This window comes from Hipposideros armiger, unplaced genomic scaffold (assembly GCF_001890085.2).
Source record: "Hipposideros armiger isolate ML-2016 unplaced genomic scaffold, ASM189008v1 scaffold_279, whole genome shotgun sequence".
NCBI lineage: Eukaryota > Metazoa > Chordata > Mammalia > Chiroptera > Hipposideridae > Hipposideros > Hipposideros armiger.
In genome coordinates this window covers 986,314-1,003,481 of record NW_017731629.1, presented here as the reverse complement: position 1 = coordinate 1,003,481, position 17,168 = coordinate 986,314, and the positions used below count along the sequence as shown (strand labels likewise).

Genomic DNA, 17,168 nt, shown 5'->3' with positions numbered 1-17,168 from the left:
AGTTGGCCCACATGTCACTTTGGTCTGTGCATGGTGTCCCGTGCTAGGGAATTAAATGTGTTTTATGGTTCCCTTCAAAATGATTGGGTTGTTCTGTTTCAGAGTGGACACAGAGAGATTTTTGCAACACTTTGCTCTGTTTTTACTTCTTTTATATTCTGGTGCTCCAGCATTGAGCCCTGAGGGCGCATCTTAAGGGCTGGTATATGAAATTCATCTTTGTGTCCCAAGAGCTCAGAATCCTTTAGGAAATATTAAATTGGGGCTGCTCGGTGACAAATGAGCTCAGCTGCCTCCAAGTCCTTTCACTGCCTCCCCACCACCATCACCACCACCGTAGGCCACTTTCTCCTGGTCAGTGAATAAACAAAGTTCTCTTCCTGCAGCAGGAAAGAGAAGCTACGCCCTTCAGATCTGAGAGTACTCCTGGAAAATAGTACGACTTGCTGTCTCTGCCTTTCAGAAGCCAGCATTTGGTCTAAAACACATTCATTCGACTGAAAGGGCTTAGAGATTACCCATTTATATCAGCAAGGGTTATGTTAGTTACAAGTGGCAGAAACCTAAGTCACACTGACTTAAGAGAAGAAAATGCATTGGCTCGTGTACTGAAAAGGCCAGGAGCAGACCTTGGCTTCAGCCATGGCTGGATCCAGGTCCCTAAATAATGCCAACAGGTGCCTCTCTCTCCAACTCTTGGCTCTGTTTTCTATTCTGTTGACTTCATTTTAAGACAGGGAGCAGTCTACATGGTGGCCCCAGGCAGACCAGACTTACAGCCTCCCATGTTCAATTTCAGCAGCTAAGAACTTACTTCTCTCCCGGTTGTCTCAGCAAATAATTACTTTGATTTACAGGTGCCCATCCCTGAACCAATCACTGTGGCTGGGGAGATGCAATGCTCTGATTGGCTGAGCCAGGCTCCCTTGCCCACCCTTGAGGCAAGGCAAGGACCTCCTTCCAAAACGCTATAGAAATGAGGGATGGGAGTTTCCCCAAGGAAAATCGGGATGCTGTTACCAAAAGGAGAAGGAATACAGAGCACGCACACAAGACTTGCCCACTGCATCAGTCTGGCTCCCTTATTGACAATAAGGGACCCCGAGGTCCAGTCAGAAGAGAGGACTTGGATTATTGCATGGCAGAGCAGAAACTAGAAGCCAGGACTCCAGACTCCTGCTTAGTTCCTTCAATTTTTGTTTTTGATCTATTCATTTTGGTTTTGTTCATACAATTAATAGCATGGATACATTATCCCTACGAAAATATTAATATGTATAAAGGGCAGATGGGTTTAACTCCGGGCTCCAGCCCTTACCAGCTAATTTTTAGGCCGTTTATTTACCTTCTCTCTGCCTTAGTTTCCTTCCTCTTTGTAATGAGAGCAATGATAGTCCCTACCTCCTAAGAAAGCATTGTGACAATTAAATGACTTCATGCATATAAAGTACTTAGAACATTGCCTGGAATAACGGAAATCCTTAACAGATATTTTCTGTTATCATCATTGTCATCATCCACTTTATTTTTTAAACTGCTTGTCAGTATTCCATAGTTTGAATTTTTCACATTTGTTTAATGCTTTCCTATTGACGGACATTCACAGTGTTCCTACCCTTTTCACTGTTTCACAGTGTATCACGGAACACCGCCGACCATGCCTCTTTGTTCTCATGCTGTGCACCTCTAACTAAACTTCCCCTGTCCGGGTGGGGACCTCACCAGCCTGTGAACCAGATGACAATGGAAGTGCCTTGTGCATGGGATGGAATGCTTTTTGGGGGGTCTTAGTTGTAAGTTTTGAAATTCCACAGGTGCTTCTTTTTATATGTTGCCACCTGGGGCCAGAAAGATTGAGCCAAGAAGACATCAGGGTGGGTGCTGTGTGCTGGAAGTTTCACGGTGTCCCTGCTTCGCCCTCTGCAGGGGCATTGCTCTCCCTGATCCTGCCTACAGAGGGGCTCTTCCAGGCCTCTCAGGAGGCCGTGCTGCCCCTGGGAGCCCACAGAGATTAGGATGCCATCACGCCGGTGTGCTGTATGCCATGCAGTAGAAACAGACCTGTGGTCAGCAAATAGCGCACAGGAAGACATACCCAAATGTTGAATGGAGGTCAGCCCCATCAGCACTGGGCAGGACAGGATGCTGCTGTCGTTCTCCGTTGTTCCTTAGCCTCTCTGTGTTTTCCAGACTTTTAAACACAGCAGTTATCACTTGTATCCTCAAGAAACACACACACAATTGTTATTTTAAATAGATGCTATCTGGATTTGAGTCCTGAATCCAAGTCCTTGTCTTCCTGGGCTCTGTTTTCCTGATGTGGAAAACAGGGTGAGCAGTCCCTGGTTCATCTCCCTCCCAAGGGCTGGAACAGATTCGAGGAGAGAAAAGAAAGACCTTTGTAAGCCATCGGGCACAATAAGCTGTGGGGAGGCAGAGGCTGTTTATTGTCTGGTCACAGCCAAGGCCAGCCCCTTTCACTGGGAGCGGTGCTCTGGTTTCTCCTTCCTGGAGACCACATTCTCTGTGGCGACTCTCTGAAGGCATCAGCAGGGAGGCACTTTGTGTTTACCGTTCACAAAAGAACTGGGTGTATGTCACCATCCAATGTGGACATCTCAAGACAATACATGAAGACAAGTCTTAAAGGGGGCTGCTAAGATTGGGGTGGCCCTGGGGTGAGTGGTAGCCTTCTGTCTTCATCTCTGCCATCCCCAGGCCACCTCTGTCTACTGTGATCTGAGGCCTTTTTGCATAAGCTCTCCATAGGAAGGTGGCCTGTGGGCAGGTCTGTGGAACCAAGTTTCTGGCTTGATGCCGGAGAGATTCATTTCAGCTTGTCACACAATTTTTTATTTAAACAAAGAGCCTCTACTAAACTGGGACCAAACTAATGACTAGTGAGTGCCCGTGGCAAAAGTCGAAATGCCATTTTGTACTTATTTAGTGGGTGGATGGATGGATGGATGAGGGAGAAAAAGAAAGGAGACCAAAAGAAGAAAAAAAAAAGGCAGATATTTGGGGCTGTGATTCCAGCTGAGCCTTTTATTTGCGTTCTGAATAATCTTTAATTCCACGATTGAATTAAATTAGAAGCGAATTTAGCCTATTGTGGCTTTGTCTACTTCCCTTACTATACGATGGTGTTTGTGTGTCTGCTGGCAGGTTGTGGGGTTTGAGAGAGCGAGGGCTCTCTGCTGGGTAATAGCTCTATTGTATTTCACCCCTTGGACTACAGGCAATTTATTACAGCTACCCCCCACCCTGCTCCAGCTGAGCAAGCCTCCTGTGAAATTGGATGGAAGGCAGGACCTTTTGTAGAAAACTAGATGTCGCCTGTCTCTTTCTTGGCCACAGAGGACTCAGCTGAGTTAGGGGAAAGGGATTTTTAAAAAGCGGTGCTTTCGTTTATTTGTGAAGGCTGACATAATGAAGTTGGAGAAGGCTCCCAGAGAAGGCTGAAATGATCAAAAGGATTAAAAGAGTTGGGGAAAGGGGCAGAGGAGGGCTGCATGCGGCCTGGATAAAAACAGCCCAGTCAGATGAAGAGCAAGACGGGACGTGCAAGAAGTCCAGCGTCCCGGGAGGAAAGAGAGAGATGACCTGTCCATCAGAATCGGACGGCCAGAACTAGGGGAGTCGGTTCACACAGCTGGAACGGAGCTCACTGCCAGAGGCCACGCATTCACTCCTACTCCCCTACCCCAGCTTGTCTGAATGGTGGGACGAATTAAGGAACCAGGGTTCCTTGGCAGCATGGCTGATTCCAGGTTAGGGCAGGAAGTATACAAGTTAAGCCTGAAGAGTCTTCTGATATCTTTTATCAGAAAGCAAGGAAGCCCTCAGTACTCTGTGACCTTGTTCACAGGACTAGGAGGCAACTTGAGAAGACTCCCTTTGGCTAAAAATGGGTCTGTTTGGGGGCCAGCCGAGTGGCTCAGTTGGTTAAGAGCGAGAGCTTTGATCAACAGAGTCCCCGGTTCCCACATGGGCCCGTGAGCTGCGCCCGAGCCGAGCTGCCGCTGAGCTGCCAACAGGTGGCAGGATGGCTCAGCTAGTGAGAGCACGTGCTAACAAGATTACTGGTTTGACTTCCGCATGGGATGGTGGCTATGCCCACCTTCAACTAAGATTGAACACAGCACCTTGAGCTGAGCTGTCCTGAGCTGCCGATGAGCAGCCAGATGGTGACTGGGCTTGGAGCTGAGCTAGCTGCGCCCTCCACAACTAAGATTGAAGGACAACACCTTGGCTGTTTCCCTTCCCCAATTCCCCAATAAAATCTTAAAAAAAAAAAAAAAGATGGGCCTATTTGGGAACCAATAAGAATAATACTTGCATTGAATAGAAGCATGTTAATATTTATGCGTTTTCATAATGAAAACAAGTCATTGGCCATCTTTGGAGGATGCTAGTCATTCTGAAAACTGGTAAACAAAGAATTAAGAACTTACCCTATCTTTCCTATATTTCAGGGTAACCAAATATTAATAGTTGATGTGGTAGTTTTTCCTGATAGAACTATTCCAGCTAATAAATGAAAAATGATAGAATTAGAATGTCACCATTTTGCAAACCCCTGATGAAATAAAGGCTTTAGACACTGACCATCAATGGCTACCAACATCACAAAAGGGGAGACAACTGGACATCACGTGTTTCCCATGGGATGCTCACACCACCACCTCTGAAGAGGTTGCCAGAATATCTCATCGAATTACGTCAAGCCTTTAGATCCAACTACCAGTTTGCAGGAACCAAAGAAGGGCAGACAGAGGAACCTGTTCAGAGACACCACAGCAGTGCAAGCAGCAAAATGCAGACTGTGGAAAGTCCTGTAGGACAAATGACCCAGTTTCTTCAACTAATAAATTGTAAGGAAAAACGGAGACTTAGGCAACACATCAGCTAAAAGCAGTCTGTGGACCTTGTCTTGATCCTGATTTATACAAACCAACTGTAAAAAGACACAAGAAGATCAGGGAAATTTGACCGCCAACTAGATATTCGATGCTCTTAAGGAACTATGTTAATTCTTTTGGGTGTTATGATATTAAAGGCCCACATAGGCAGGGCCTTCCACCCGCCAAGCTTACCACGGGGCTGGCGGAGAGCAGAGAAGGAAAGGTGCCTGCTGCTGGTAGAACCCAGGGAGGGGCAGAGGAAGGGGCTGAGCCCGCGAAGCTCGGTTTATTCTCCCAGACGTGTGGATAAATGGTTTCATCTCTCCTCCATTGGAGAGGAATGTACGGGGGATGGGGAGGGCACAGTTACTGAAGGACTGCCCCCCACATGGAGTCGTGAGGGTAGGGAATCGTCTTCCTCTCACGATCAAGGCTTCAACAAGCGGGTGCATGTAAAGCACCGAACCCCGGTGCTGCTCTTCCCACATGGGCCGTCGTGGTTTTGGGTCTTGTATACGTACCCCCATGTACTGTGTGCGCGGAGTTTGGAGGCAGGACTTCAGGGCGCCATGTAGAAGAAGGTTCTCAAGTGACTGAGGTGTCCCCAGCTCTCACTTGTTCCCTAAAGGCTGGAGCAGAAGGTGGGGTTTGCCGTGAGCCACGCCCTGTGCCTGAGTTCTCTTGGCAAGATGAGAGCTGAACCTGTCCTCTCCCTTGTCCCCCGTGTCGCCCTCCAGCTGCAACAGCAAACGCTACCTGGAGACGCTCCCCAACACCAGCATCATCATCCCCTTCCACAACGAGGGCTGGTCCTCCCTGCTCCGCACCGTCCACAGCGTGCTGAACCGCTCGCCCCCGGAGCTGATCGCCGAGATCGTGCTGGTTGATGACTTCAGTGATCGAGGTAGGGCCCCTCTCACCCAGCCTCCTGCCCTCTGTGCTGTGTCCCGTGGCTGCCACAGCGGTGGCAGGCTTTCCCTTCTGCAGCAGCACCAACATACGGGCCCCCATTTACTGTGCCAGGTGATGAACCTGGCGCTGCACACGCGTTATCTCGTCTAGTTCTCACAACAGCCCATGCAGGAGGTTCTGTTTTTATCCCATTTGTATCAATACAGAAATGCATTAACCTGCCAATAATAGCAAACTTGATCAACAGTAGCTCAGACAAGTAAGAGGTTTCTTCATTCATTGATTCATTCATTTCATAATAAGGTTGAGGGTTGGCACAGCTGCTCAAGGCTGTCGTCAGAGAACCAGGCTTCTCTCTCCCTGCTTCCTCATCCTCATGCTCTCAAAAGGGCTGCTGTACCTCAGGAGAGCCTGCCTTCCAGGCAGGAAGAGGAGGAAAGGCAAAGAGAACAAAGCTTCCTTCTGTCAAGCCTTTACCTTCTTATTCAGGAAAGACTTTTGGTCGGAACTCTGACATCCGGGCACCCCTGTCTGCAAGAGTGCCTGGGCATGTGAGTGTTTTGATTTGGGGCCTCTTTAGTAGAGAAAGGAAAGGGAAGAGTGGATTATAAGTGTTGAGTGAACCCCCCTACAGTATCTGCCACACCATTTAACAGGTGAGAAAACAGAGGTTCAGAGAGGTTCAGCAACTTACCTTTGGTCACATAGCTCTCAGGTGATGATGGGGTGACCGAACCGTGTCTGTCTATCCCCAAGCATATGATCTTAACCACTAGACCACACTGCCCTCCAGCCAGTGGTCTCACGTTTATTCTTTGCATCAAAGGTTTCACCAGTTGCAGCAAAATCAAGAGAAGCCCTCTGCTCTGCTCACCTTCTCTCAGAGGCACTAATAATTAGTGAAGAGAGGGAGTCTGAGTGCACTCCAGAATAATCAGAGTTTTCCTGCCTGTCACCCATATTTAATCCTCCACTCTTAATTACATGCCGTTAGTATTGAGGCCTCAGTGGTGTGTCCGTGTGTGTGTGCACATACTCATACACGCACCCATCTTGAACTCGGTTCTCACCACCTCTTAAAGTATTCCCTAACTCTTGACCTACACTCATTCTCATGGGAGCTTTTCCTTTTCCTTCTTAGCTCTTATCACAGGCAGAATTAAAATACAAATAAATATAGCACGTCAACATTGGCGGGTTGCAGGTCCCCTGCTCACTGTCCATCCTGAGAGCGGGGGCCACCACATCGGTCGTGATCACCGCTCACCCCCAGCTTCTTAGCCACGTAGTAGGCGCCTACTACACCTTTGATGAGTGAATGGTCAGAACTCATTCGTTCCCTTAGTACTTCCACCGTGGTTATGGTCACATCTCATACCTTACGTGAGATTGATTTGTGTCCCGGCAGCGAGGCCTGTGAGCCCCCTGAAGCCAGGGGTGTGTCTCCTTGTCTCCATAGCCCTGGTCTTTACCAGAGAGCCTGGCAGTGGTTACGTCTTCGATCCTGGCCCTGTCACTTACCACATCTGTGACCTTGACCCACTCACCTGGCCTCTCTGTGTTTCGGTTCCCTCATCTGTACAATGGGACATAACAGTATGTGCCTCTTAGGTGGCTGTGACCATGAAACGTGTCACTATGTGTGAAGTGTTCAGGACAGTGCCTGGCACATAGTGAACATGAGAAATAAGCATTGAAGCTTGGTGTTGTTATCGTTCCTATTGACAGTACCTATGGCTGGCTGTAGGAGAGGAGGTCAGGGATAAATGTACTGACATGGAGGTGCGGGTATGGTCTTCCCCTTTCTGTGGGTGAAATGGCTTTGCGAATTATAAAACACTAAACAAATGCCCTGTTTTCCCACCTCCCACCTAAATTGTCTCCTGTCCATTCACCATCTAGGAGGCCATCAATGCACCAGGCCTGTGTATTACCTCATTTACTTTTGACAACAGACTCTGAGTGAGGCCTTGGGATCCCTGAGTCTCTGATGAGGAGCTGGGGTTAAGTGACTTGCCCAGAGTCATGTAGGCAGTGGGTAGAAGACCCAGGCCTAGGCACTCAAAGCCCCGGACCCATGCTCTGCGTGCGTGTTATGCTGTTGCATCGTCCCCGACCCCAGGCAACCCTCTGAATGAGTGACGTACGTCCACAGTGTCCTGTCCTCAGCAGCCCTGCTCGGCTCCTGCAGACTCATGCCTATGGCTTCTTTATGGAGTTATTCCATCTCATGTTTGGTCTTCTTTTCCTGCTGCCTTCTGTTTTTCCCAGCATTATTGTCTTTTCCAAAGAACCCTGCCTTCTCAGGATGTGCCCAAAGTAGGACAGCTTCAGTTTTGTTATATTTGCCTCCAGCGATGTTTCAGGCTTAATTTGCTCTGGGACCCACTTGTTCATCTTCCTGGCGGTCCAGGGTATCTGTAAAGCATTCCTCCGACACCACATTCCAAATGAGTCCGTTTTTTTCCCCATTTGCCCTCTTCAGCGTCTGACATCCGTGGGTAGCAATTGAGAATACGAGGGTGTGGATGATCTCTCCCACCACCTTTTCCTCCCTTTCTTCTGCTTCTCCTTGCCCAGTCTCCTCTCCCAGCCTCAGCCTCCTCCCAGCCTGGGCCTGCCACCCGCCGGCCAAGGGCTCGCAGCCAGGCGGTGAAAAGGAAAATAAATGAACACATTGCTCCAGTGATTATTTGATTTCCATGTACGATGCTGCAGCACAAACAGCCTCTGTTCCTTGGGGCGGGCACCCGAGCCCTTTCTCAGGTACAGGGGCTGCCTGCTCGGAGCAGGCTCGTTGCTGCAGTGTGGCGGTCAGGGCCGCACTCCCTCACTGACTCTCTCGCTCTGAGCACCAGCCACAGCAGGCTCCATCCTGCCTCTGATCTTCCCATGCTGTTCCCTCTGCCTGGACATCACCTTCCCTGCTCTTCCCCCAGCTGGCTTCTCTCACGCCATCTTCAGTTAGGTCTGTCACCACCCCCCTGCCCCTGTTCTCCACGTGTGACTGCGTGGCTCTCTGTTCACCTGTCAGCTGTCAGTCTTCCTTACTGGACCATTCGTGGCCTAGAAGCAGGTGGTGAATAAATGTTTGTGAATTAGTGAGTGAATGAGGATAGAAGGAGGAAGAAATACTATATAGCGGCTCCATCCACACATAGAGAACAGGGTCATCTTCAGCCAGTGGGACTGACGTGGCTGTGGCAGTCACAGCAGCTTCTTCTGTGACTGGCGCTGGCTCCCGGCTTTGTGTTTCAGGCGCAGGTCTGAAGAATCAGATGTGCTGGGAGCGGGCCCACAATACTTGGCAGGTTTCTCTCTGAGCGTCACAGGACATTAGTTCCCTCCAGAGGCAGAATAAACCAAGCATCAGCTGGGTTAGAAACAAGTATTTCTCCTTGTTCAATTACAAAAAAATTTCAAGGTCACTGAGGCTACTGGCTGTCACTGTGCGCCTCAGAGCAGCTGAGGGCCCAGGAAAGCCTTGGGGTGCATGGTGAGGGGTACTGAGAAACCTACAGGTGCAGGTGGGGTTCAGGTGCTTCTCCTAGCACGGTCTGCATTTGGTTTCTGAAAAATTGTTCACTAATTGGAGCTCCACTGCTTAAGAAAGTGTGAAACTCACAGATGTAATTCAGCCTGCTCCTTTCACAAGCGGGAGACCTGAGGTCTGGAGCCAGGTGTGGCTCAGCCGGGAGCGCATAGCCAGCTGGTCGTCGAGGAGGGACAGGGATGCCAGTGTCCGGGCTCCTAGGACAGGCTCACCCCTCTTCGCCTCAGCTGGTTCCGTGAGGCATCTGCAGAAGTGCACTACTCCTTTCTGTCCCCAAGAACACGTCTCAATAAATTACTTCCCCATTGTATGAAAGAGCAAACTTCCTGCTAAAAAGAGCTCATTATCAAGCACAGCCAGTCCTGGACTATAATGGTTTACACCTCTAATATCCCAATTTCCTTAATGTTGTACTCAGGGATAACACTAACAAACCCCATTAAAAAAATGTAACAATTTTAAAAGAAAAGGTAAACTTCATAAGAATGACATTCTCTGAGTGCATCAACTTCTCCAGAGAGAGCAAAAATATTAATCCAATGCGGTGCCATCCCCACACCCTAATAAGGTAAAAAAGAGACCAAATACTGTCCCACTGCACAGATGAGAAGGAGAACCAAAGCCCCTGATTGTTGCCCTGTTTTCTCAATGAATGGCATAGGGCCCAGAGGAAAACTCGTACCCCACGCCCCTCAGTCCTGCACGTTAGCTGTCAGGTTTTGCAACCTGCATTTTTTTTTTCAGAAAAGCAATCATTATTCTTGTTTCAAGAAGCAATTCTCAAGGCAGCTTTGGAAGAAAACTTACTCAGCAGTGATTGTTTTAAAAATGAGATTTGGGAGAAACAATTTCAGAATTATGGAGAGGCCTGTCTCAAGTACAGCAAATATGGGCCATCGTAAAAGACAGATTTCTCTGGGCCGCATGAGCGGAGGCGTCCTCAGAGTTGAAATTCAGAGACGCTAACTACGGGCTAGATTGGCACTGCCTAGCAGAAGGCATTCTCCTCTGAAATGAGTCTCCTCCAGGATCCTCCGGGCAACTAATTGTAATTCAGCTGAGGGTCGAGACCTTGAGTAGGAGACAAAATTGGAGCAGATGAATTCTTGAAATCAGATCCCGAGCTTTGTGCAGGCAGCACTGGAGACTAGTGTGGAGGCAGACGCTGACGCCGGAATAATCCTGGCCCTGCTTACAAATAGGGCGCTGCAGAATCTAGGGGTCTCCAAGAGCTCTTCTCTTCCAACGTGTGTGCTTTGCTTGAGGAGTGGGAGGACGCCACGTGGCGGTGTTCCTTCACGCATGGGAGGGAGAGGTGAGGGCGTAGGGTGGGGCGGACCTGCCTCCAGATTGCGCTGCCTGGATCGGAGATTTTTAGTAGGAAGCCCAAGAAAGGCCTTGGTTCGTTTGTTTCTCTCTGTTCCTCTTCTTCCCCTCCCCACTTTGAAACAGTGCTGGTTTTCTAGAAACATCGGATAGGTAGTAATGGAAAGGGTTTTATTGTCTCCAGATGAACTGTAGGCTACCTGGAAGGATGAGGCACAGAAATGAAAGGATGTGTATGCGCTCACTGACAGCGTTTTCCCCAACTGAAGGCCCTGTCAACAAAGACACAAACACAAATGGACATGGGGCAGCGTTCCGTAAAAGAATGTTCTTAGGTATGTGCACAGATAGGCTGTTGGCAGTGAGCGGTGCCGGAAGGGGTATAGACCTCGCACAGGGTAGAGACCCTCGCCTGTGACCCAGGTCAGAGGCCCTCTTTCCACGATGGGTTAATTAACTCTGGCCTGCACGCTCACACCATGCCAGTCCCAGGATACTGCACCGGAATCCATTTGCTCTGACCCGATGTGCATTTCAACATACCACTCTTGACACCGCCCCATAAGCATCCATTCCTCGTTTCTTGTCATCTCTCTTCTAGCCTTAGCTCGCGTCCAGTACCACCACAGCTGTTGGGTAGCTGTTCTCCACTTTCATTGCATTACTTGGGTTCTTTCACCTTAAGTTTTGTGCTGCTTATTTTGTTTTTCTCTACGTGTGTCCTGATTTCATTCCTATTCATGAAATGCATTTCAACAGAATTCATGAAATGACTCTGTGCCCGATGCTGCTCTAGGTTCTGGGAATAAAGCAGGCTTCCCTTTCGAAGGCTCATACCCAGTAGGGCAGACAGACGAGATATGGGGCAATTGTAAGTCCATGGAGTAGGTACCCCTTGGGGGAGGTCACATGCTGTGGAGGATGGAGAAACAGGGAAGACCTCCCAGAGAAAATCCCAGCTAAACTCAATCATAAGGGATAAGTAGATATGACTTCCTGGGGTGGGGGAGGGGGAAGAATTTTCCAGGCAGAGGGAACAACGTGAGAACAGGCTAGGAGAAAATGTGCGAAATGCAGGAAGAGCTGTCCATAATCTCATCACCTGGAGGCAACTACTGTTAACATTTAGGCTCCCCCCCCCCCCCCCCTCCCCCCCAGTGTTTGATTTTTTTTAATAGACTCTATTTTTTAGAGCAATTTTACGTTCACAACAAAATTAAGCTGAAAGTACAGATGCTTCCCATGTTCCCCTCCACACACACAGCTTCTCCCACCTGCCCCCTCCCCCCTTCAGTGTCCTGTCCTGCCCCAGAGTGGTCTGTTTGTTATAACTTGTGAACATATGTTGATCCATTATTATCACTCAAAATTCGTAGTTTATATTAGGGTTTATTCTTGGTGGTGTACCTTCTATGGGTTTTGACAAATGTATAATGACATATACCCACCATTATCATACAAAATAGTTTCACTGCCCTAAAAATCCTGTGCTCTGCCTGTTCATCCCTCCCTCCCCCATAACCCCTGGCAACCGTTCGCTTTTTTACGGTTTGCATAGTTTTGTCTTTTCAAGACTGTCTAGTCTAATTGGAATCATACAGTATGTAGCCTTTTCGGATTGGCTGATTTCACTTAGGAATATGCATTTAAGGTTTCCCCAAGTCTATTTATGGCTTGTAGCTCATTTCTTTTTAGCCCTGAATAATATTCCGCTGTCTGGATGTTCCGCAATTTATTTATCCATTCATCTACTGCAGGACATCTTGGTTGCCTCCAAGTTTGGGCAGTTATGAATAAAGCTGCCATGAACCTCTGTGTACAGGTTTTTGTGTGGACATAAGTTTTCCTGTCTCTTAGATAAATATCAACCAGGGCAATTGCTGGATAACATAGTAACAGCGCGTTTAATTGTGTGAGAAACTGTCAGACTGTCTTCCAAAGTGACTGTACCATTTTGTGTTCCCATCAACACTGTATAATTCTTGTTGCTTAACAGCCTCACCAGCATTTGGTGGTGGTATCTTGCTGTTGTTCTGATTTTCAACTCCCTAACGACATTTGCTATTGAGCATCTTTTCATAGGCTTATCTGCCATTTGTATGTCTTCTTTGGTGCCCACTGTCATTTTGTGTTCCTTTTCTTTTTCATATCCTCCCAATCCCCTTCCACTCTCACTCCAACTGAGGTGACTGATATTAGCAGTCCAGCGGGTATCATTCAAGACCATCTGCATAATAATACTAACACGTCACAGCGCAGAATAACAAGAGCTAATGCCCACTGAGCATTTATTGTGCGCTAAATGCATCCCCCCATTCACCACCACTGTCATGAGCCCTGTCATGCTCAGTGTGAAAGCCACTGGACTCGATGACCTCAAACCTCTTTGTTCTACTTACAAAAAGTAATAATACCTTTATCCCCATTTACAGATGAGAAAACTGAGATGGAGAGAGGTTAAATAAGTGGCCAGTGTGTACTTAGGTCAAAGAGGCAGAGCTTTGATTTAAAAGCATGCATTCTGATTCTAGAGCCTTAATTCCTAATCTTTGCATGGCATTTTCCCATTTCAGTGAGATCATACTATATACATTCTTTTTTTTCCCCCCCCTGTTAGTGTATCACAGACATCTCTCAGGTCAGTAGATATAGCGCTACCTCATCTGTTTCTTAATAGCTGGATAATATTCCATAATGTGAATCTACATTTAGTCCCTCTACATTGCGCTTTGTGTAGTGGGCATCCAGTCATATTTAACTTTGTACCCTAGTTTCTCTCGCTTAACTTTCTACAGTCATTTCCCCTTGTCATTGTAAAATGACTGTCAGATCTCTGTTCCTCTGAGTCAGCTGTGAAATAGGTGATGGAGACAGGAGTCAAGGGACCCAGACTATTAGCTGTACTGCTAGAGAGGCCGAGACAGAGAACACAACATGGGGTTCCTACCACTTTCCTCCTGAACCAACAGGCCCAGGGGCAGGCATAGCAGCTGAGGGTCTGTGGGCCTCCCTGGCAGGGCAGAGTCTGTGCCAACGAGCACAGCACAGGGAGGAAAGGGCAGAGCAGGCCGTGCGGGGAACACGGCAGCTCACGCTTTGGCCCGCCCAGCGTCCCCTCCCCTGGCCACCCAGAAGTGAAATATTGTTCCTTCTATGGAAATATGAGGACAGGAGAAGCAGGTCTATCTTACAGACAACACAACTGAGGCTCGGAGAGATTGGTGGTAGGTGGTTTCAACTGCGTCCCTGCCCTTAGGCTGATAATCCCGTTTGACAGGAGGGTTCCTTAATCTTAAGAACCCCAGATCTTAAGGATTGGTCTGTAGGGTGTCTTCCCACTAAGAAAATCCACAGGCTTCTTGAGTCTCTTTTCCTTTAATATCTGACATCCTGAACTCTTCTCTCTCAGGCTCCAAAGGAGAGAACTGCTAAGAAGACTTAAGCTGTTACAGAATATCAATTAGTTTATAATGAGGAAAATCTATAAACCTTTTGGTGGCTATCTGGCAGGAACATAGGATGCAAGAGTCAATATGTTTATAGGATAGTTTGTGCATCTTAAAAAAAAAGCAGGATTTTGTGAATCAAGCACTGTATAAATGATTTACTGGGATAGCAGAAAAATATCAAACAAATCTCTCAGATTGCATCTGAAGCATCAAAAGCTCTGATATTTGGGAAAGAATTGTTCCTGTAGAGGAAAATAGCTGCATTATATTTTTGGAAATGCAATGCTTCCATTGAGGTAGGCGAGCCTTCTTGCCACATTTTAAAAACTTGGCACAGCAGAACTGTGCTACATTGCTGATATTCTCCTGATTTTCTTCTGAGGATAAAAATCTAACCTTTTCCACTGGTTTAATGTTTCCTTAAAAACGTAATGGGGAGAAGCAAAAACCCAGTGGAGCAGTTTATTGGAGGTCCTTGGAAGAAGGTCCCCAGGGAGAGAGTCACAGAGCTGCCCCCTTCTAATCATAATAGTCTGTCTTTAGAAAGTTCCTGGGCCTTTCTGCCGGCTTAAGTCTGATGCGAATTGTTATTTACTCAGGGTCTAAAGGGAGATGAGATTTGAGGCTGAAATAAAAGTAATAGGTCCCTTAGTACCCAGCTTGATCTACTGCAAACCAACCCAGTTCCTTTCCTGTCATTCACATTTAGCTTGATAAATGGGGAGCCGAAAGGGCTGATTTGTCTGCATCGCAGAGGGGAATAGCAATAATAGCAATAATAATAATGCCACCTAACACCCATATAGCACTTACCACGTGCCAGACACTGTTGTAAGCCATTTAAACATGCATCTAATTTTATAGGAAGCCTCTTAGTAGCCAACATTTGCCTAAAGGGAAAATTCACATTTAGTAGCAAGTTCAAACCAAAGTGTAAGAAATTCACCTCCTCTGGATATCCCACCTCCTAAATAAAACAACTTTTAGATAAAAACAACAACAGAACTTCTAGGTAAAGATATGAAGTGCTCAGCCATGACATTAGATACACATCCATATGTCTAACAAGTATGTTCTGCTGCTTTCATTGGCTAGAAATATTAGCCAGATCCTCTAAATACTGTTGGTTCTAGCACATGAATCACATTAGCCCAGAAGTAGGCATTAGCTCTAACCCACTGTCCAGCAACCCATGGGCAGTTGCGAAATGGACCGATTGCAAAAAGAAACTTTAGGGATTTTACCCCATTTCCTTACAGAACTGCCAGCCCCTGAAAGGTTCCGTGGCATCTTTATTAGGCAGCCAAACCCCAGAGCCAATTTTGGTTTGATGTGAATCCAGAGACACCTTCAGATCTGTAAACACCAGAGGCTTAAAATGTTAACCAGTTTTCATGGCCAAAAACAGGCAACACTTGACAGCTCTGAAGATCAAGAAGGCCAAATCCACACATTTCTACATCACTTATTTATTCCAGAAATCAAAAGGAGGAAATTGTAGCACTGTCAAGCAATATAGTGTTTACGGGCATGGAAGGTTTCATTTCTCTTTTCTCTCGCCTTACTACCTCAAGTAGAAAAATCGCATGAAAATGTGATTTTTGCATCATTATATAGGAACAAAGAAACAGACATGTGTAAAGGCCACAGTGGCTTCCTTTCCTCCTGCGTGATTTAGGGGCGTTGGTTCCTGTATTCACAGATGCATACTGTCTTTTCCAACCTTTGGGATCCTTGTGTACACTCAGTTCCTTCTTCTAAAGGACCAAAATACTCATTCCTCCCAGAATAATAATAATAAATAAAAAGAATTTAATTTTGTTTGCTACAGAAATGCAAACCTCTTCAGAGATGCCCACATTACTTATGAGCAACCAGGAGCCTCAAAATAACCAATAACTCCTGCCACCTCCTGTTCGTGCTCTGCCCCTGTGCCTGGTAATGAATGGGGTTTATTGGGCATTGCTAATATGCAGCGAGGGTGAAAACAGGTGGAGTTATAAGGCTATGTTTTCTGCCCAGTCTTCTCAGAAACTGTTAGGTTTTTTTCTTTCTTTTTTTTTTTCTGTATGCTGTCAAAATATATAGTCTAGAATATCCTGAATAATAACCACACTCCAGTCTCTGTTAATGGAAAACTCAAACTAACAATTACCTGCCCAGAAGCCCCACAACAGCCAGCAGGATTGTTTTAACCAGGTGGGAGGACAGACCAGCTCTGGCCTTTCCCAGAAAACATGGCCCTGCTGCCATATGACAGAAGAAGCGGCACTTTGACCCATGGGTGGATGAAAATCGCCTACATATATAGACCATCCTGAGCAGAGGTGACTCTAAATATTCTTTGTAGTAGAAACAAAACCCTGTCTCCTTCCCCTTTTCGGCCGAGGAAAAAGGAGAGATGTAGTCAGTTTGGTGAACTGCTGCCTCCCTACAACCCATTCCTTATGATCCTGGGGCAACAGCCAATTAGTAATACCCCCCAGCCACAAGGGCGGCTTCAGCCCGTCTGGCCAGTGGTATCCCACCCTCATGGCCATGGGGATTCGTCCAGGGGGCCGGCCTGGGGTGCCAGCTGAGCCCAACCTAAATCCACATGTGTTTCAGGCCAGTCTACCTCTGGTCTTTTCCCCTCCAATGAACTAACACCTTCCCTTCTTGTGGACGCTAGTTGGGGCTGGGTGAGGATTAAGTGAGATGATGCACCACCGCAGGGCCCAGCATGTGGTCAAGGTTCAGTAAAGGTCCTTGTTAATGATGCTGTGATGGTGGCAGTTGTTACTACCATTAACTGGAACACGGAGGAACATCGAACTACCCCAGCTACTTTAAAGTCTTGTTGTAGGGATTCGATGAAATTGGAAATGGGAAAGAGCCTAATGAGCTAAAAGTGCAATAAGGACATGGAAGAGAATACCGATTTCCACGGAAGGAAGGAGCCCTGAGGAGAACCCCGCTGTCTGCTGGCCAAGGAGAAAGTGACCTCAAGGTAGACAGCCCACACACCTGGCGTGTGTCCGCCGC

General features: G+C 47.3%; 1 protein-coding gene across 1 annotated transcript in view; it reads left to right on the top strand.

Moving 5' to 3' along the window:
- GALNT10 (polypeptide N-acetylgalactosaminyltransferase 10) overlaps positions 1 to 17,168 on the top strand; it is a 191,498-nt gene that overhangs the window by 103,552 nt on the left and 70,778 nt on the right. The window contains exon 4 of the mRNA XM_019657741.1: positions 5,642 to 5,808. Coding sequence (XP_019513286.1) covers positions 5,642 to 5,808 — 167 coding nt within the window. The remainder of the gene's footprint in view (positions 1 to 5,641; positions 5,809 to 17,168) is intronic.